Source organism: Mauremys mutica, chromosome 14 (genome assembly GCF_020497125.1).
Source record: "Mauremys mutica isolate MM-2020 ecotype Southern chromosome 14, ASM2049712v1, whole genome shotgun sequence".
NCBI classification, from domain to species: Eukaryota; Metazoa; Chordata; order Testudines; family Geoemydidae; genus Mauremys; species Mauremys mutica.
This window is the reverse complement of record NC_059085.1, coordinates 13,130,256-13,152,624: the sequence shown is the minus strand read 5'-3', so window position 1 is coordinate 13,152,624 and position 22,369 is coordinate 13,130,256. Positions and strand designations below refer to the sequence as shown.

Below are 22,369 nucleotides of genomic sequence, written 5' to 3'. Positions count from 1 at the left end.
CTATTGATCACTATGTCAATTCAATTGAAATACTGTAAAAGCTATACCCTCACTGTCATGGATCACAGGTTACATCAGCATCATTACTTAATTTTTCTCTATACTCATTTTCAGCCAATCTCTTCTTATTTAAACCCTGTTTTCTGCAGGATTTGACCGCCTTGAGAATCTTGAAGAGTATACAGGATTAAAGTGTCTATGGCTTGAATGCAATGGTTTAACAAAAATTGAGAACCTGGAGGCTCAGACAGAGTTGCGCTGCCTGTACTTGCACCTCAATTTAATTAATAAAATTGAAAACCTGGAACCTCTGCAAAAGCTGGATTCGCTCAACCTCAGTAACAATTATATCAAGATTATTGAAAACCTCTGTAAGTATTTCTAGTGTAGTGTTTCATTTATGTTGTATTCATTTTTCCATGCATCAACTTACTAATTACTAGTGATCATATTTTGCAGGGTTTTTTTAACTGGGTTAAAATATTTGCAAAAAGTGCAGAAGCAATTTCAGGGAGGCTTTTGGATGGAAAGTCAAACCTATGTGTTTAAAATTTAAATTTTGGAGGGGTTAATTGATCAAAAGAACAGGTTTTACAGTTACTGACAGTGATGACTTGAACAATTTATATAAAGTTATTCCTTATCTTGGAATACCTACTGAATCCTTTGGTTTCATTCCTCTTTACCTAGCATTTTTTCATTTGTGTTTTAAGTTGGATGTGCACTAGTGGCCAAGGACATGATAGCCAAATCTTTCCTGACTACAGAGTAATTTATGCCATGTTGAGGTAGCTACACTTGACATGATAAAGAGGGATTTCTGTGCACCACCACTTGTGTGTTTTAGAATTAACTTGAAATAGTGGCTCTTGCTTCTGTGTAATTGACTATTTCAAAAGATAAATATGCATTTAAAACATACTCAGGCATTCTAGGCTTTGTGATAAAGAAACAGAAATGGTGTGGGGGGGAAAGGCTTGAAAATACATTGCCAGACATCAAATATATATGAAACAGTCACAAAGTGAAAAATAGTCATGATATTTAAAGCAGCAGTTTTCTACTCTGTCCAGAAAATTATCCTTGCACAGAAGGCTGTGAATTAATTTTCCGTTCATTGTATTGTTATTGTCCAACAGCTTGTCTGAGTGTTCTGCACACTCTGCAGATTGCTCACAATAAGTTACAAACAGTGGAAGACATACAGCACCTGCAGGAGTGCCCAACCATCTGTGTCCTTGACCTTTCTCACAACAAGTTAGATGATCCAAATATTCTAAATATCCTGGAGACCATGCCTGATTTGGTAAGCAAAATATACATGAGGATTTTGTATATGTTCACCTACATGAGTTAGAGACAATAGCCTCATTAAATTGTCTTATCAGAGAGAACCCAATACACAATAATAGTAGAACTTCATCTTCATTAGACGAAGGTGTTTTAGAGAAAAAGTATATGGTTAGTAGCACTGGGCAAATAATTGAATTTTTGGTTCACTGAAAAAGTCACATATCGTTTTGGGTTGAACAAAATGTTTTGCCCCAAAATGATACATTTAGACATCAGGTGTTTTTGGTTATTTTTAAACACACAGCTCCCCCACCCCCTTTTTTAGTTTTTAGTTAAACCTAGCTAAAATTCAAAATAAAATGTTTCATCTTCTTTGGAATAATTTTTCCTCATCTGAAACTGTTCACTAAATTCAACCCAAATTCATAAACAGTTTCAGTCAACCTGAAGCTGCATTTTTCGGCAAATAAAGTATTTTCCCAAAAAAAATCACCCAGCTCCATTGATTTGTTATAGTCTCTAAATATTTTCTCTGATTCTTCCCCTGAACTTTTAACAGAAGTTCCATAGATTATTTGAATTCTAGGGAAAAAAACTAAGTATTGTACAGTTAGAAAAGCTCCAAATTGTTGTCAAAGACCCTTATTGTAATCTTAATGCTACCTACTGTAGTCTCATGGACATTTTTTTCTCTGTATTGTATGTGCAAGTTTGGTTTCTTTGTAAAAACAAAGATAGCCCTGATGAGATGGAAAATAATTTTTATACTGTAATTTAAACTGAACCTTAACTACCAAAAAACTGCTTGGAGATAGCTAGATTGAATAGGAAATTAGTAAGATTAGGTCTGTGATTATCAGCAAATACTACTGTAGCAATTTTTTTAAAAATTAAATGTTATTATAAATGCAAGTTTGTCCATGATTGGAGGTTTTCCCCATGTTGTTTGCATTCTGGGGTAAATCACTCTTTTTTTTAAAGCCTCTTCGGGTTCACAGATTATAGAGAAAGTGCCTATCAGAAGTTAATTTTTACCTCTTTTTAAAAAACTATGTACCTTGCTTTTATAGCGTGTGCTGAATTTGATGGGAAATGAAGTGATTAAGAAAATTCCTAATTATAGAAGGACACTTACTATTCGACTAAAACAGTTAACATACCTGGATGATAGGCCAGTTTTTCCAAAGGACAGGTGAGAAATAGTGAAGTCTTCTTTACATAGCAATGCAGATTAAATACTAATTACCACACATTCCATTTTTATCAATATTTTTGTCATGCATGGAGAAGAAGAATGTGACCAAAGTAAGGCATCACAGGATAAGAGGGAAGGCCCTTTTGTTTATGAGTAACTGGTTAAAAGGCAGAAAACAAAGAATAGGAATAAATGGTCAGTTTTCAGAATGGAAAGAGGTAAATAGTGGAGTCTCCCAGGAGTCTGTTCTCAGACCAGTGCTGTTCAATATATCCATAAATGATCTGGAAAAAGGGGTAAATCAGTGAGGTGCCAAAATTTAAAAATGATAAAAAATTACTCAAGATAGTTAAGTCAAAAGCAGACCGTGAAGAGTTACAAAGGGATCTCACAAAACTGGGTGACCGGGTAACAAACTGGCAGAAGAAATTCAGTGTTGATAAGTATTGCACATTGGAAAACATATAATCCCAGCTACATGTACAAAATGATGAGGTCTAAATTAGCTCTTAACTGTCAAGAAAGAGATCTTGGAATTCTTGTGGATAGTTCTCTGAAAACTTCTGCTCAATATCCAGCAGCAGTCAAAAAAAGCAAACATGATGTTAGGAACCATTAAGAAAGGGATAGATAATAAGACAGTAAATATCATAATGCCACTATAGAAATCCATGGTATGTCCACACCTTAAATACTGTGTGCCGTTCTGGTCGCTCCATCTCAAAAAAGATACGTTGGAATTGGAAAAGATACAGAGAAGGGCAACAAAAATTATTAGAGATATGGAACAGCTTTTGTATGAAGAGAGATTAAAAAGACTTGGACTGTTCAGCTTGGGAAAGAGATGACCAAGGAGATATGACAGAGGTCTATAAAATTGTGACTGGTGTGAAGAAAATGAATAAGGAAGTGTTATTTAGTCTTTCACATAACACAAGAACTAGGGGGCACCCAATAAAATCAATAGGCAGCAAGTTTAAAACAAAGGGAAGTATTTCATACAATGCAGTCAACCTGTGGAACTCATTGCCAGGGGATGTTGTGAAGGCTAAAACTATAACAGGGTTGAAAAAAGAACTAGATGAGCTCATGGAGGATAGGCTATTAGCCACGATGGTCAGGGATGCAACCCCATGCTCTGAGTGTCCCTAGCCTCTGTTTGCTAAAAGCTGGGAGTGGAAGACAGGGGATGGATCACTCTTTGATTGCCTGTTCTGTTCATTCCCTCTGAAGCACATGGCATTTGCCACTGTTGGAAGACAGGATACAGGGCTAGATGGACCCTTGGTCTGACCCAGTGTGGCCAGTCTTATGTTCTTATGACCATAGGTTATAAGTGGGGATAGGTGGCCTTGTGTACACTAGTATCTTACAGTTAAGAGCTCTGCATTCTAAATTCTTAATATAAGGAAACACAATATCTTCCTCAGAATGTGGTATATTCCTATACACAATTGCCTTTCTCCATAATCAGTAGCCCAAACTCTGCTCATGATGTCAGAGTGCTAGCACAGAAGGCATAAAGATCAGAATTTGGGACTTATTTAAAATTTTACTAACAAAAGATGCAAACTCTGTTGTTGTAATCACTAGCCTTTACAAACTTGTGTTCCTTATCTGTTCTGTTTCACCTACAAAATATCTGTACCTTACATAGCAGTCCTTGCTGCTCAGGGAAGCATTTTTTCTGATGCTCATCTGCTCAGTAACTTTTCTTCTCTTGCAAATAGACATTTGAAGGCTCCCTTCCCTCATGAACACACTGTGCCACTAGTATTTACAAAACTATGTTACAGTGGTCTTGTCTATTGTCATTAGAGCCTGTGCAGAAGCCTGGGCCATGGGTGGGCGTGAAGCAGAGAAGAGTGAAAGGGAAAAATGGGAGACCAGGGAGAGAAAGAAGATCCAAGACAGCATTGATGCGCTAACAGCGATCAGGCGAAAAGCTGAAGAGAAGAAAAGACAAAGAGAAAAGGAAGAAAGAGATGTACTTAGAAAGTGTGAAAATAGAGGCACAACAGAGGCCCAGGAAGGTTTGTGATAAGCTTTTTGATAAAGCTCCTGTTTCTCTCTGCTTTAAGTCTAATTGACATTCTAACTGCCTAATATTACCTTACTTTGACATTACTTTTTATCAAGCAATGATCAGTGCACAAAATTCTCATCTTATTTTCATGAGTGTACATCCAGAGTAATTCTACTGACTTCAGTGGAGTTACAACAGTATATGTCTGTAGAAAATGAGAACAGAATTTGACAAGTTGACTATAGCTTAGAGGATTTAATGCAGCCCTGATGCTGCAATAATAAAGATGATATCTTACACTGATCTAAAAGACAAGGTGGGTTAGGTAATATCTTTTATTGGACTAGCTCCAGTTGGTGAGAGAGAGAAGCTTTGGAGTTACACAGGTCTGGGAAAGACACTCAGAGAGTACCAACACCCACCTTGTATCTCTAATATCCTGGGACTGACACAGCTACACCAACACTGCATAGAAAGTGATTTTAGAAGGAATCAAGCAGTTATTTTCCCCATATATTGATATTTTAAAATAAATCAATATTCCCAAAGATTCCTAAATACATTAAGGTAAAAAGGATCTTTAAAAAAAAACAGTTTTCTGTCCGTGTCTCAGCTATCATTCTCTACTGTATTAATTGACAGTCAGGACTGGCGCCTGTAACTTATCAGCAGTCACTGTTATGCAAGCTGTGTGTGGATGATTTTAACAACTCACTTCACTTTCTGCCATCTCTACACCATGAAATCTCCTTCCACATTACTTCACATAACCAGTGTATGAATAGTAAAACTTCCCAACTGAGACTTCGGGTAACAGCAAATAGGTTGCAAGATGGCCAAAACACAGGTCTGGGAAAGACACTCAGAGAGTACCAACACCCACCTTGTATCTCTAATATCCTGGGACTGACACAGCTACACCAACACTGCATAGAAAGTGATTTTAGAAGGAATCAAGCAGTTATTTTCCCCATATATTGATATTTTAAAATAAATCAATATTCCCAAAGATTCCTAAATACATTAAGGTAAAAAGGATCTTTAAAAAAAAACAGTTTTCTGTCCGTGTCTCAGCTATCATTCTCTACTGTATTAATTGACAGTCAGGACTGGCGCCTGTAACTTATCAGCAGTCACTGTTATGCAAGCTGTGTGTGGATGATTTTAACAACTCACTTCACTTTCTGCCATCTCTACACCATGAAATCTCCTTCCACATTACTTCACATAACCAGTGTATGAATAGTAAAACTTCCCAACTGAGACTTCGGGTAACAGCAAATAGGTTGCAAGATGGCCAAAACACCGCCCACAAGCCAACTGTAGCCAGAGTGTTTGCCTACAAAGCATATTTTCAGGGATCTACCCACTGATTAAAATTTTAGAGATTAGAGGCAGTTTTGCAACAAATAGATGAGATCTCAGAGTTATGAAATTTATGTAAGGAACTCCCTCTTTGGTTCTTATCCAGAAAAATGCTGAACCATGTACTTAATTTCAGGTACATAAGTAATCCTTTTGAAATCATTGGCTTAAATTCAAATACTTAAAGTTAAGCATTTGCTTAAATGCTTTTCCTGGATCAGCTCTTTTGACTGGGCACTGGCAGATGGGCAAACCACTTGCACAACATGTCTATAGCCACCTGAGAGATATTGATTCCTGAATGACAGACCAAATAGAAAAGAGCTTTTTGGTGTGTGTTTGAGAGCTAAGGGTGAAGACCATATATTACAGCCTGAATACTCTTACCCTGCAAGAACTTGCTCTACTGCTTTACTTTTATTGACTTTCCTACTGCTTTAGGAGAGGTTCCACCCACAAGTTACAGCAGCGATGTGACTAACAATACTTCAGGGATTTCAAATGCTTCTGAAGAGACAGAAACTCAGAAGATTAAGAAATTTGTAAATGAAAGCGTGGAGGCCCATGATGAAGTTTTAGCTGAAACATCAAGTAAAGAAGAGCTGGATCGCCTGCATACTAACGTTACCGGTAACATTCAGAAGGATGGGCAAGAAGCTAATTCTCACAAATACCCAAATTTCAGTACTAATGAAGAAGGTAATGTATGCTGTAAAGAGCCACACAGAAGTGAAAAGAGCAGGGCCGGCTCCAGACCCCAGCACGCCAAGCACGCGCGTGGGGCGGCATTTTAACGGGAGGGCGGCAGGCGGGTCCGGCGGACCTTCTGCAGTCATGCCTGCAGGAGGTCCAACGGAGCCACGGGACGACCGGACCTCCCGCAGGCATGACTGCGGCGGGTGCGCTGGTCCCGCGGCTCGGGTGGACCTCCCGCAGGCATGACTGCGGAAGCTCCACCGTAGGCGCAGGACCAGCGGCACGTCTGCGGGAGGTCCCGCGAAGGCGCGGGACCGGCGCCCGGCAGCGCGAGCGGTGCAGCGCGCCGCCCTGCTTGGGGCGGCGGAATTCGTAGAGCCGCCCCTGGAAAAGAGAAACAGATGATGAGCCAAACTTTTTGCTGATATACATCCCCAGTGACCTGATTGAATTCATTGGGGTTGCCTGGGATGTAAGAATGAGGAACTTGGCTTAGCATCTTTCCACAGTATGAAACTGAGGAAAATGGAGTTTTGGGTAACATGGCATTAAACACCAATAAAGTTTTTTTTAAAAAGGGGGAAGGGGGCTGATACTTTGGTGCCTTTATAAGTGAAACAATTACGTTGACCTACATTTCAATTTCTTTCTTTCAAAATGCAAAAATCAACTTATATAATTCAAAGGTGTTCACTGGTATGATGTAAAGACAGAAAAGTGAGATACGGCTGGATTGGGTGCAAAACTTTGGAAATCTATAATGAAAGAAAAGATTCATCATGTCGGGTCTAATAACACTTTCCTAATCTTAAAAATTTCTCATGTACTTTGGACCTAATTCTGCAAGTTAGACATACCCTTATATTTTCTAACACATTGAGTTTCATGAATGCAGAAAAATCCAAATTTCCTTAGCATAGACAAGGCCAGAGCCTGGAGATAAGATGAATTTAGATCAGTGATAGCTTTGAATATCGGAAGGGAGACAGACCTGAATTAGGGACTTAACAGACAAATAACTGACTAAATATTTTTCCTTTTTCCTTAGCGATACTAGTAGGGAATATGGCTACCGAAGGTGCCCTGGTTACTGAACTGGATGAGTCTGCAGAAACAGAGCAAATTAAACTGGAGATACCAGAGAAGCTTTTCATTGATGTATGTATTAGGGCTGAGTATATAATCATTTGTTTTGTATTTTGAGGGATCCAAATTTAAATCACATCTGTTGCCCACAAATTCACTCCTCTTATATACTAGCTAAACAATTGTGTGAGGCCCAGGTTTTGTAGAAACTTTTCACTGCCAACAAAAATTCCCTGGAAAAAAATATGAAGGATAATGCAACATCTCCTGCTAGGAACTTCATGGCATCTGGCGAGGTTTTCTGAAGTTCCCTTGGTAAATTTCTTGACACATCTTCCACATCTCATCTGCTCTGTTACAAATAGTAGTTCTAAAGTCAAACTCTTTAGAACTCTGAAATCTACTTTCATTTTGTAAAATAAAATAAAAAAAAAGTTTTCAATTTTAAAAACATCTCAATTACAATATAATTATTCTCATTGGGAAAAAATGTATCCAAGAGTTAGCCAAAACTCAAATCTAATGTACAATGAAAAATATAAACTACTGAACAAAAAATTATGAGGAATAAATAGCCACCCAGTCATTTTGTATACATATTATTTGAGTCTAGAGCAATAGGTAATCCTTCAACAATAGTTATATTTAAAAAAAATAAAGAAATATACATTAGCCAGTATATATAATGAAAGATTACCAATCTAATACCCTTTTTCTGTTATTTGGGCCCTGAGTATGTAGATAATTATAGTTCTGTATTTGTTTAACTTTAAGGATATGAGTAATCCCACTGAAAAAAATCTCTCTATATGTAATAGCATAGAGAATCTAAAGTAACCAAAAAAGAAAAAAAAATCATTTTTAAAACTTTAAGGGATGCAGATTCTGCCCCTACTGACAAACCCAGAATTCTGAAATTATTATTTTTCAAAGCACTCTGTCTGTTCTCTTATTTAGAATCAGGATGCAGTGAATTGTGTTTTATTAGCAATGTATCTTTTAATTGTCTTTTAGTTTCTCTTTCCCTAAGGGGGGGGGCACTTTTTGCCTTGGTGGAATGCTCGCTACAATGTACTCCCACTGGTTACTTTATACTTTATCTAGCTGTGAATATTTGCTGGATCAAGCCCTTAATCTGCAATTTGTATGGTATCAGTTTAGAGTGCAGATTTTGAAGCCACTCAAAAACTAGCTTAAAAGCAATCCCAGTATTGTGTGCACCCTCACTGGGAAAATCACCTGGGCTATGAGTCGGGCCCTACCAAATTCATGGCCATGAAAAACACGTCATGAACTGTGAAATCTGGTCTCCCCCCATGAAATCTGGTCTTTTGTGTGTTTTTGCCCTATACTATACAGATTTCATGGGGGAGACCAGCATTTCTCAAATTGGTGGTCCTGACCCAAAAGGGAGTTGCAGGGGGGTCACAAGGTTATTTTAGGGGGGTCATGGTATTGCCACCCTTACTTCTGCACTGACATCAGAGCAGGGCGGCCGGAGAGCAGTGGCTGTTGGCTAGGTGCCCAGCTCTGAAGGCAGTGCCACACCACCAGCAGCACAGAAGTAAGGGTGGCAATACCATACCATGCCATCCTTACTTCTTCGCTGCAGCTGGCAGTGGTTCTGCCTTCAGAGCTGGGCTCCCAGCCAGCAGCCGCTGCTGCTCTCCAGCTGTCCAGCACTGAAGGCAGTGCCTCCACCAGCTGCAGCACAGAAGTAAGGGTAGCAGTTCTGCACCGCCCCCTACAATAACCTTGCAAAAAAAAAACCAAAAAACTTCTTTTTGGGTCAGGACCCCTACAATTACACCACAGTGACACTTCAGTTTTAAATAGCTATAATAATGAAATTTACCATTTTTTAAATCTCATGACCATGAAATTGCCCAAAATGGACCATGAATTTGGTAGGGCCCTAGCTATGAAGGATTTCTTTTCATGGGGCTACCTGTCCGCAGATCAAGCCCCTTTGCTGTTGCCCTCATAGTTGGTTAAAAAGTATTCAATACCATTCTCTTGAATTTGTTTCATTCAGATTGAGAAAGATATGTTTAAAAGAACTCAGTGATGCATGGAAAATAAAAATAGGTACTATATCTTCCTCCTAAAAAAAGAGTATAACAACGTCTTATTGCATGAGTTTCCTTTTGACTCTTAGGAGACATTCATCTCTGAGCTATACAGACAAAGAAACAAGACCGAGATAAAATGCTAACAAATGCCAGTGCCCTACAGTACTCTATTCTGCAGCTGTTTTCAGAATTGCTCAACAGTAGAGACGCATTCTGGCAGCAACATCCAATACTCGTGCTACTGCACTCAACAGTGACATCAATAGGAAGGACAGTGATGAGATCAGTGTTGAGAAGCTCTACCAATAGTACAATACCCAGCACTCCTGCCATGGTGTTTACAGTGGTACTTAGAAGTGACTTAAGTAGGAAGGATAGAGGGAACCCTTTGGAAAGGGGCTGTGCCAGTGCCAGCCAGCAGATCCCTTTATCCTGCAGCAGTTCCACATCATTTTATCAACCAGTAACAAGCAGGAAGAGCAGGGAGTGTGGGAGCCTAGAAGCTCCAGCAGCAACCCCCTTCATTTTTAAAAATTAATCTGTGCGTTCTATTGCTTCAGTATTGCCAACCTCAAGAGATCAAAAATCACGAGTTGGACCCAAAAATCATGAGATTTAAAAAAAATCAAATCAAGTTTTTTGGTCAGTCTTTGGATTTTTAAACTCCCCTCTACTACTCTGCCAATGTGTGTGAGATAATGTGAGGTTGAAGAGTTAACCTTGAACTTACGTAAAAATGCATGCCTCTCCCTGGGTGCTCAGATGGAGACTCCACTTACCCTTTCCTGATCTCTATGCAAGGGGAACTGCCATCCATTTCCTATTATTGTGTTGGCTCTCTCCTCTCTTAGTTTATTTCCTTTGATAAAAGAAGGGCTGAATGGTAAATCGTTTGAGAACACTCACATGTAGAATTTATATTACTTTTTCACGTTGCTGAGTCATGGATATACATATTACAGACCTTTCCATTGACTTCTGCTTTCTGAATTTAGCTGAGCAGGGTGCAGAGGAGTGTCAGGAGATGGGGGGCTCCATTCTGTTATCTCTGTTGTCTACTGGCTTGTAAATTCCTTTGGGTCACTTATCCCTCTTGTGTAGTACCTTTATATGACCTGGGTACCACTGTGCTTTAACGTTGGCTGCATAGGGGCTGGTACCGGCGGCCTCGTCTTACCAGTACGCCATACCGGCCCACTTTCACCCCTGCATAGTACTGCAATAAAAGAACAGGTGACTAATCAATATTAGCTAATGGGCAGCTAACGAGTAACCAGCATCTTTAGGGAGCACAGTGTTATGAAAATATTTGTAAATGATCTTATATAACGGCAGTGTTTGTGTGCAAAAATGTAGGTCAGTCATTCATATAAGCAATAATTTCATAGTAAAAGCAATACGGGATTGGGTGAGCCTTTTGCAAGAAGCTACACTTCCCTCACTCCCACCTGCCTTCCATTCCTCATAGAGCTTACCCAGAAGCCATGCTGCTATTACATCCCCCCACTGTAGTTGCAGATGACTACCTCTGAGAAGAATAGATGTCACAAAAGGGGAGTTGAGTAGGAAGCAGCATTAACATTTCTATCTAGAAATCTCTTGGGTTTGAGTGGCACATACACAGTGCAGATATTCCCTGGAGAGCCCCAAATCAGCCTATGCCCTAGAGATCCCCCCATACCTGACAGTGGGCATGTAGATGGGTTTCTGTGGGCTGACATGCAGGAGTGAACACTGCTGCTTCTTCTTCTTCTTCACTATCTTTTTAGAGCTGGCCTATCCTTTTCTCTTTCCTTCCTCCTGCATGGTAGTAGAGTGGATTTGGCACTCTAAACTATTGCTAGCCTGATTTTGGAAGCAGATATTCTATTCCATACTAGGCATGCATTTGAAAGACAAGGCTGCCATTTTGGAGGGGGGACACAATTGTGGGGAGTTCTAATTCAAGTGTCAGTTTTAAAAGTTTTGCTTCAGAGCTCAGGTTTCAAATAGGGTTTTGCTTTTTCGGAGTTAGAAATTGCCTATACGGTTGATAAGCTATTTTGTGATCTTCTTCAGGAACTGCCTGATTTAGAAGATGTGGATGTTAGTGAATTCTCACCAGTAGAGGAAAACTCAATCAGAAAGGTGAGCTTCTTGCTAATTATTCTTATCAGGCTGGTGCTCTTCTACTCACATTTACTAATACGTTATAATATGTACAATAAAGTACAAATGGTGCATTTCTGTTTGAGAGGTGAAATAGTGATTTAATTTATAAAATGTGATTGGCAAAATTTACCAGCACATTTTCTATACATTAAAACGATGAATTGCATGTTACCTTTCAATTTGAATTGCCATATTATCACACTGTAACAATAAAAGGATAGTAATGTGAAACCTAAATAAGATGAACCTCTTAAGAGTGTATTGTATTTCATTTTTACTTATAAAATGTAAAAGAATGATATACATTTACTGTAATGAACTGGTTTGATTGACAAACTGCCCTCTACCGAATAAAAGTGCTCAAGAAGTGCTCAATTGGATTTCGTAGGCCCAATGCTGCGAACAGCCATAAGATATAGTCTTATTCTGCTCTGTTGGTAGGAGCCTGCAGTTAGTTTTAAACCCACAGTTGCCAATGAGATTCCAAATGAGCAAAATGTGCAGCATAGTGGCAGCTGTCAAGTCCCAGGTGAATGTCAGTTTTTATAGCATTACATATAAATGATACAATATGGTATTTTTCTGTCCTGGTGTTATATAGAAGCTATTAATATTGGCTTAATTGGATACACTGTATAACTAGATACATTACAATTGGAAAGCTACCTAAGAAAATATTTCTCATCACTAGTCACCTCCCCATTCGTCAGTCACATATACCCAGGGGATGGCAACAATAGAAGCACCTTCAGAAACTTTCCAGAATTTTTAGTCCCCCTTCACATGAGGCAGGAGTCTGCTTTATGCAATCTTAAAAGGACCTTTGATTCGCCTACAACAGAAAAATCCATGTGGTTTTTTCTTCTCCTCTGGACATGAATCTGGAAACATAGAAACAATTTATTTGGGAATGCTCTAATCCTCAATTAATAATTTGTTCTGATATACTGTATGCAAATACTTGACCAGATCTACTATTTGGTCAGCTTGCACTGCATTTTAATCTGTTAGAATAGTGCCATCTTGTGAAAGAAAGACTCAGTACACATTTGTACAGGCAGTGCTGGGGAATGAGACACGATCATTTACGCATAGTTATTGAGGTTAACAGCTGACAGAAAATCAAATAGGGAGAAAAACTAGCAAGATAGCAGCCTTATACTCTAACTAGTCCCATGTGTAATTTTCCATGCTGGCCTCATCCCTTCCTTCTTTACATGGACCGTTGGGAGTAAGCCCACTCCCCAAAATTTTCCCTCCTGCAAAAAACAAACGTCCATCGAAAGGATGTCCAGTTTGTATTTAGCTTAATAGCCCTCCATCCATAGAAATCAAAACTGCGGTTCTAAGCCCAAATTTACCCCCATTCTTGTATGTGGGACTGGCATAGGTAAATGGCTCTTTCAGGGCCCCCCACTGCACTGTATTGATCCCACATCACCTGTCCCTCCAGGGGAAGAGGAGGAGAATCAGGAGCTGGAGGGATCCTTGGGCACCTGCTTCCCACAGCACACTGTAACTCACCCACAGGTGCTAATGAAGGGTCCCTACCAGGATCATCCTCAATTTGTCCACCCTCTCTCACTTGTCCCTGGATTAGGGGAAGCCAACCAGCACTCTGACTCCAGCAGAGCTGAAGCCAAGTGCAAGATAAAGGCTGTCATTCAGACACAAACCCCAATGGAGAGCACTTCCAGGAGGGCCCCACAGGGTCACCCTGGGGCTGCCGCAGTACCCTAGCTCTGATCAAAAGTCCCAATGGAGATCCCATGCTGCTGCTCTGCCTGTAGCCCCAAGTGTATCCTGGTCTTGTTCCATGTCATCTCTGCCCCCTGACATCATGTGACTGCTGAGCTTTGATGCAAATGACCTGACATAGAGCAGGCTGAATCCCTGGGGAGCTGGGATCAGGGAGCCAGCCAACTTCCCCGTGGCCCAGGAATGGGCCAATCAGAACCACTGGAGACAGGCAAGAGAGCCTGACAAGACAGCCAGAAATACTGCATGAGAACCTCTCCCCTAAGGCTGGAAAAAAGCACAGGGCCCAAGAAGTCCCACTCCATAAGTGGGACAGGCACAAGTAACCTCAACTGCTTTGCCATTTATACAGCTTTGATTTGTTTTGATTGTTTTAATTAAAAAATCTGAAAGACATAATCTATTGGTACTTCAATTTGGTGACTGATTCCTGGCATACATTAGAAATTTATATTCTTTAAAAACAAAAAAACAAATAGTTTTTTATGAATAGTTTCTGATCATTTTAGTTAGTGGCGGCATCTAGAAAGTTTTATAGGCTGTAGATCCTCCAACATTGAAAACTGCTTAATCAAGTGTGCCTCCTGAACTGTAATTAATTTATGACATGCCAGTTAAGACTGATGTCTGATAACTGATTGGGGGAAAAATCAGCTCTTTTCTACCAGGCAACCCTGATATTTCTACTTTCCTTGATCTCTGTATGAAGTGGATGTTGCGTGGGGAAGCAGGGTATTAAAACTGAGAACTGTCTCCTGGATCTAAGAGCAGAAGTTTCCCTTTGAATTGTAATAGTCCATCCCTTAGTGGCTACTTCAGTAGTAACAGATTATTTTCAATTATGTTGTCTACCTTTATAGCAAGCATGTCATCCAAAGATTGAAATCATTTCTGAAGTGAGTGATGACAAGGACTCTGCTTCAGAGGAAAACAAAACCTTATTTGGGGTCTCAATAACAGAAGAGATCCCAACAGCCATATTTTCAAATATATGTAAGATACCTGAAGACAGTCAAAGGGAAACCACAAAACTCCTTGTAGAAGGTTTAGCAGAGCCTTGGAGTCCAGAGAGAGACTTAGAGATCAAAGTCAAACAAGCCAAACCTTTGAAACCATTGATACAAGAGATTATTGCTGAACCAATAGATGAGATACTGACATCAGCAGCCTACAGTAAAGTGGATGACCTAACCCCAGAGGAATTGGACAACAAAGACAGTCACATCAAACCCTCCTGCCCTGGTAAGATTATAACAGAATTTAAAAGGGGGGACAAAGCAGGTAAACAAGGGGGGAAATGGGAGATGATGGCTGTATTTTGAAAGAAGGCGTTTGTTCACCCATTGTCAGTGACTTTAGCTAGTTAGGACTGGGGGGAAGAAGGGACTGAGGAAATCCCTGAGTGCTCTCTTCCCCCCAGTTTGTTGTACCCTACAGTAGGTTGATATAGAGTATTTTTCTGTGACTATTTCCATGCAAATATTCATAGTAGGTTTCAATAACTGGGATTTGTTTCTTTTTCCAGTAATAAAGATGATTAATCACAATTTCACTTGTCTTCATGCTTTAACAGAGAATAGCACTGAGGACAAAATGGTGCAGTGCCTGGCAGAAAATGGAGGATCCCAACATAAACCACAACAAGATAACGAGGACATCGAGTATGGGTTAGATTAAGTGATGAATAAAAATGGACCAAATATGGAATACACCATCCGGCCCACTATTTGTGGTTACTCCTACTGTGGGTCCCTCAGTAAAACACCTGAAAATACACTTTGTGTGATGTCATTCATCAAATGACTGCCTTAATATAGGAACTTTGGTTCTATCACAAAGTCAGCCAGTCATGGCCAACATAACAGTATAGCCCTCAGCAGCACTACATTAAAATCAAGTATTTCTGTGAATGATGCCAGACAAAACTGTGCCACACTGCTATGCAGAAGAGAGGGGCTAATTGCCAGCTTACCCACCAGTATCAAGTGCATTGTGGTCTGATTTTCAAAGGTGCTGAGCACCTATAGCGCCCATTGCAGTCAATCACTTGTGAGCGCTCCGTACCTTTAAAAATCAGGTCAGTAATGTTTAAAGGTTGAATTCAGGTTTCTTTTGAGAAGTTATTTCTTTCAAAAAATAGGGACGTTAAATGTTTCATTTATTGCTGTAGTTTTAATCCACTGTTACATTTATTTTTGTTCGGTCTAAAGAAAATCCTGTTATTAAGGTGTTGCATTGTTAATTTGTACAATTTCCATGTGTGTATATTCCAGCAAATACTTATCAAACATGCTCACTGAAAATAAAGTTAGTTTGCTTCTTAGTAAGATATGTTAAGACTGTAAAGCTCTGATATTCATAATTATATGCAGAAAGTGTACAGAAATACTGTGTTCCTGCATGCAAATTATGGGTGGACATTTTTGCACACAGAGTTAGGGCCACTTGAACCTAACTTATCAAAGAACTGTGGGCTAGTCTACACTTACCGTCCGGGTCGACGCGGTGAGTTCGACTTCTCGGAGTTCGAACTATCGCGTCTGATCTAGACGCGATAGTTCGAACTCCGGAAGCGCCGCGGTCGACTCCGGTACTCCACCACTGAAAAAGGCGGTGGCGGAGTCGACCTTGGAGCCGCAGACTTCGATCCCGCGGCGTCTGGACGGGTAAGTAGTTCGAACTAGGGTACTTCGAGTTCAGCTACGCTATTCACATAGCTGAACTTGCGTACCCTAGTTCGACCCCCGCCCTTAGTGTAGACCTGCCCTGTGATGAAGATGCACCCCCACATCACACTTCTATACATGGAACAAGTCTCAGCTCCGAGAATTAAGACTTTTCAGTTCATTTTAAAAAAATTAAAATAGATTAAAATATTTACCTGCTAGGGACATCTGAGATGAAGAGAGCACACAATGTTGTTGGGCTCTCTCTAAACTGCCCAAATTCTGGGACTAGCTCCACAAATCTTTTAGGGAAATAAGTCAGTCAGCAACAACAGGCCTGAAGTTTCTGCTATTATGTTGGAGGCCAGAAGAAAGCTGTACCGAGGGGAACCATTTCTTCTGTTCTAGGCTTCTCTTTTACCCTGTAGTGGCAGCCTTGTGCCAAAATTAAGTGTGGGCTCAGCTGAGACTCTGAGTTCTGGCCCCTCCTCATTCAGTACTGCTGAACAATAAGACAGGATTGCAGGAATTTATGCAAGGGGTTCACTCTAGTGCTTTGCTTCCCTTGTGCCACTGTAGAGGGGAAGTTTGGGAGAACAACCAGTGGAAACACAATATCATGGATCCACTTAGCTCATGGCCTCCAAAATCTATGTGGTTAAATTCCTTCTTCACCCCCACACTCCCTCTGTACCTCACCACACACATTGAATTGCTGCATAAGGTGATTCCCTTGCAAATCCCAATCTGATGAAGCACTACACCCAGCTAATCAGAAACAGCTAAGTTCCTCTCATGAGTGGAGGTGGCAGGGCACCTAGAAATCCTGTAGTAGGAAATTAAAAAAGAGGGAGAGGGAGAGATTGCTAGAAACTCCAACCAATTCCTCACATACCACCCTGTGAAAAGCATTCCCACTGCTTCTTTCAGTGATTGCACATGTCCCATCCACTTCAGGTGTGTGTGCACTTCCAGTTCACCCAAACTGGCTAGTTTTTCCTCATAATGGTAGCCATTGGAGCATCCATGAATTCCCCACTTGCTTGTGCTTCTAAGCTGGTGGTATAAAGGGGAGGGGCCTCCCTGACCTTCTCTCAGTTCCATCTCACGACCTGTGGCCGGTAGAGTGTGTGTACCTGCTCACACAAATTCCTGAATCGGGTGTCCTCAAGTAGTATTTGCAAGGCTGCAACCTGTTCATTGGTACATACTTGCACTAGTCATTATGCTATTTCCCAAGCATCAAGGGCTGATGCTGCTAGATTTGGAAATTGTGTTGCAGTTCTTGTTCAGCCTTCGAAACCCTCCTCTTTATCATATTGCTCGTGAGTTGCCTGAAGTGGGATGGACATGTGCAGTCATTTGAAATCTAGCAAACTATCTTTCTGTGGAGTCTTCTCCCTGTGGGGTTAGCCTCTGGATGGTTTTTTGTCTTTCCATTCTGTTATGATCTCTGTAGGCTCTCTGGGTCTTGTCTGCTGGCTCGTAAGTGTCTCCTGTTCCTTTGGGTCACTATCCCTCTTGTGTAGTTCCCTTGTATGACCTGGGTGCCACTGCATCCCTCATGACTCCTTCTGCCCACTCCTGGTGACTCTAATGGCTGGATTCTCACAGGAGTGCCTGTGTCCAGGGCCAGTATCGCCTTGGCTGAACTTTCATCTAGCTAGGAACACTATGTGAAGCGCCCAGTAGTCCTGGATTTTTCCAGACACACACATCTAGCCCAGCAAGGGACCTGGTGGCAGGAGGCATTCGAGGTGTTCACTAACCTAACCCTTCAGGAACATGACAACACTGGAAAGTAAAACTGCTATTTTACCTTATTGGGGAGGAAGCCAGAGCAGTCTGCACCACTGCCTCAAGTATCACAGTAATTCTAGGAGCCCTGGATACCTATTGCTCCCCAAAGCAGAATGAAACTGGAGTGACACAGGTTTTTCACTAGATACCAATCTGAAGCGGAGGGGATAAACCCCTATGTTACTGCCTTATGCCCATTGGTTGTTACATGCAATATTTGGGGACTTGACAGACTCCTTAATTTCAGACAGGATCATTTGCAGAACTTGGGACCACCACACACGAGCCGCTGCTCTAGGAATGCACCCTCACATTAGACAGATGTTTAGTCATGGGGCATGCAGTGGAAGCCTCAAGAGAGAAGGCCTAGGAGGCACAACTCCCGTACGTGCCATGAAACAATAGCAAAGGAGAGCAAATGGCCAGGTTTCCATAGATTGCAAGGCCAGAAAGGGACCGTTATGATCATCTAGTCTGACCACCCTGCATAGCACAGGCCATAGAACTTCTAAAAAATAATGTCTAGACTTCATCTTTCAGGAAAACATCCAATCTTGAGTTAAAAATGGTCAGAAATGGAGAATCCAACATTAACCATTGGAACAATTTACCAAGGGTCATTTCCAATCTGAACTTCCTTAGCTTCAACTTCCAGCCATTGGATCAAGTTATAACTTTCTATGCTAGATTGAAGAGGCCATTATTAAATATTTGTTCCCTGTGTAGATACGTCTAGACTGTAATCAAGTCACCCCTTGACCTTCTCTTTATTAAGCTAAACAGATTGAGCACTTTGAGTCTATCACTATAACCATGCTTTTTAATCCTGTAATCATTCTCGTGGTTCTTCTCTGTATTGTCTCCAATTCATCAACGTCCTTCTTGAATTGTTGGCACCAAAACTGAACATGGTATTTCAGCAGTGGGTAGCACATGTTCAGCTGATTATCCATCACAACCTCCATTTCAGAGTCATTGCTTCCCAGAATAGTATTCCAGCCTGTAAGTATGGTCTGCTTTCTTTGTTCCTAGATGTACATTTAGCTGTATTAAAAGCCATATTTGTTGGCTGTGGCCAGTTTACCAATCAATCCAAATCACTGTGAATCAGTGACCTGTCCTCTTCACTGCATACCACTCCCCCACTTTTTGTGTCATCTGCAAACTTTATCTGTGATGATTTTATGTTTCTTCCAGGATATTGATTAAAAATGTTAAATAGCATAGGGCCAAGAACCAATCCCTGTGGGACCCCACTGAAAATACACTAGCTCAATGACTATTCCCCGTTTACAGTTACATTTTGAGACCTATCACTTAGCCAGTTTTAAGCCCTTTAATATGTCATGTTAATTTTATATCATTCTAGGTTTTTTAATCAAAACGCCATGCAGTCCCAAAGTAAAATGCCTTACAGAAGTCTAAGGGTTTGGCTACACTTGCAGCTGTACAGCGCTGGGAGTTACAGCTGTCTTCGTACAGCTGTGTAGGGAAAGCGCTGCAGTGTGGCCACACTGACAGCTACCAGTGCTGCAGTGTGGCCACATTTGCAGCATTTGCAGCGGTGTGGTGCATTATGGGCAGCTATCCCACAGAGCACCTCTTCCCATTCTGGCGCCGTGGGTTGTGGGAAGGAGTCGGAGGGTGCGGGTCATTCTGGTTCCTGTCCCAATGCCCCGTGATGCATCGCTTCACATTCCAGCAATCCCTGTGTTTCCGTCCACACTTGGCGCCACCTTTGCACGGTTTCAGTGCAGCGCGATTCTGTGTTCCGTTTTAGTCTGTGGGAAACGGAGCCCGACCTGCTGAGGCGTATGCTGACGAATCTCGCCAGCACATCACGTTTGGCAGTTGAGCTATTCCTTAAGATCCAAAGTGACAGTGAGGAGTCCGACGATGATAGCGAGTCGCGTAATGCGTACGACACGAAATTGCTTGTGGCATTCACAGACATGCTCAGCACCGTGGAACACCGCTTTTGGGCTCGGGAAACAAGCACTGAGTGGTGGGATCACATCGTCATGCAAGTCTGGGATGATGAGCAGTGGCTGCAGAACTTTCAGATGAGAAAAGCCACTTTCATGGGACTGTGTGAGGAGCTCGCCCCCACCCTGTGGCGCAAAGACACGAGATTGAGAGCTGCCCTGCCGGTGGAGAAGCGGGTGGCTATTGCAATCTGGAAGCTGGCAACTCCAGACAGCTACCGATCGGTCGCAAACCAGTTTGGAGTGGGAAAGTCGACCGTTGGAATTGTGTTGATGCAAGTTTGCAGGGCCATTAATCGCATCCTGCTAAGAAGAACCTTGACTCTGGGGAAGGTGCAGGACATTGTGGATGGCTTTGCACAAATGGGTTTCCCTAACTGTGGAGGGGCGATAGATGGGATGCATATTCCTATTCTGGCACCACCCCACCTAGAATCCGAGTACGTTAATCGGAAGGGGTATTTCTCTATGGTTCTCCAGGCGCTTGTGGATCATCGTGGGCATTTCATTGACATTAACGCAGACTGGCCCGGAAAGGTGCATGACGCATGCATCTTTCGGAACCCTGGCCTCTTCAGGAAGCTGCAGGCAGGGACTTTTTTCCCAGACCGGAAGATCACATTAGGGGACGTCGAAATGCCCATTGTGATCCTTGGAGACCCCACTTACCCGTTAATGCCGTGGCTCATGAAACCGTACACAGGGAGACTTGACAGCAGCAAGGAACGGTTCAACTACAGCCTGAGCCGGTGCCGAATGACTGTGGAGTGTGCTTTTGGCCATTTAAAGGGGCGCTGGTGATCTCAGTATGGGAAGCTGGACTTGGGGGAAAGCAGCATCCTCGCGGTTATATCCGCGTGCTGTACCCTCCATAATATTTGTGAAGGGAAGGGTGAAAGATTCAGTCAGGCATGGACCTCCGAGGTTCAACGCCTGGAGGCTGAATTTGCACAGCCAGAGAGCAGAGCTACTAGAGAAGTCCAGCATATGGCTGCAAGGATTAGGGATGCCTTGAGGGAGGAATTTGAGGCTGAAAACCAACAGCAATGTTTGCTGCCTTGCATGGGAGTGAAGTGCAGTGGTTACAATGTTAGTAGGAATCTGTGTTTCCGAAGCTGATTTGCAGTGCCTGTTTCTTTCCTGGGCTAAGGTATCTTTAACTTTCTGCAATAATAAAGACAGTTTTCAAAGCCAAAAATTCATTTATTGAAGACACACAACTTTTCTGGAATCTGACAGGGCAAGGGGGTGGGGTGGGGAACTGTACAATCATAGGTTTGCATATATCCTGTCTGGAGTGCTGTGCAATGACTGCTGCACTTCAGGATGGCTATACTGCATGGTGATGGGGTTTGAGTGCAGAGGGTAAGGGTCGTAGTTCTCAGGGCTGGTTGGTGAATGTACAGGTGTTGGAGGCAGCTGGTGGTGGTAAGAACCCGGATGCTGGGGTAGGGGGTGTGGAGCTAGCATGGGGGCACAAGGGAAAGAGCTTTGGGACAAGGGCGGCGGGGGGGGGGGCGGTGGCGGTAGTGCTCCGCCTGCATGGCTACAAGCGCTTGGAAAGAGTCCGCTTGGCGCTCCAGGATGCTTATCAGCTGCTCCGTGCTTTGCTTCTTTTGCGCTGCGTTTTCCTTGCGGATCCTGCTTTCCCTCTCCCTCCACTCCTGCGCTTTTTGATTCTCTGTGAGAGATTGGTGCATCACTTCTTGCAGCATGTCCTCTTCTCTTTTTCGCGGCCTCTTCTGGAGGTTTTGTAGTCTCTCAGCCGGTGATAACACAGACAGCCGAGATCTCAAGGTTGCATCTGTAAAGGCAAAATGCAACACTTAACAGAGGCAGCATTGTTTATACCAGACAGAGTAATTCCCCCGCATTGAAGCAGGGCACATTAACAGTCTTCACAATAGCATAATTTTCCCATCCCAAAGAGAGCGCACATAACCCACGGGAGCCCCGAAATGGTGAGTAAGGGGGACTGATTGGTTCAGGGCTGTACTGGGGTTTCTGTGCGTTGGGGAAAGCAAACAGCTGCAAGGGGCACCTACACTGAACACTATCCCAACAGTTTCCACAGGAGTTGATCCTGGAAGATATCTCGCTGCTGTGGGTCACCTGGGAAGCACGGGAGGGTCTTCTACTGCAATGCAGATTCCACCCTGGCCCCTATGCAGCTTTCCTGTGTGCAGCAATGGTCCCCCCACCCCTCGCGGCACAGTGGTGCAGACGCATTAGTTTGACTGGGACAAGGACCACAGTGGCTCTCCCAATAAACCTGT

General features: G+C 42.1%; 1 protein-coding gene across 4 annotated transcripts in view; it reads left to right on the top strand.

Annotated features, from left to right (window-relative positions):
- Positions 1–15,934, top strand: part of DNAAF1 (dynein axonemal assembly factor 1) — a 38,361-nt gene extending 22,427 nt beyond the window's left edge. For 3 of the 4 annotated variants that reach the window (XM_044987238.1, XM_044987237.1, XM_044987236.1), the window contains 9 exons: positions 150–371; positions 1,140–1,306; positions 2,364–2,485; positions 4,307–4,521; positions 6,321–6,578; positions 7,624–7,733; positions 11,792–11,860; positions 14,503–14,884; positions 15,216–15,934. In XM_044987238.1, coding sequence (XP_044843173.1) covers positions 150–371; positions 1,140–1,306; positions 2,364–2,485; positions 4,307–4,521; positions 6,321–6,578; positions 7,624–7,733; positions 11,792–11,860; positions 14,503–14,884; positions 15,216–15,319 — 1,649 coding nt within the window. In that variant the 3' untranslated portion in view covers positions 15,320–15,934. The remainder of the gene's footprint in view (positions 1–149; positions 372–1,139; positions 1,307–2,363; positions 2,486–4,306; positions 4,522–6,320; positions 6,579–7,623; positions 7,734–11,791; positions 11,861–14,502; positions 14,885–15,215) is intronic. The other variant, XM_044987239.1, reaches the window with a different exon arrangement.
- Positions 15,935–22,369: the final 6,435 nt, after the last annotated feature.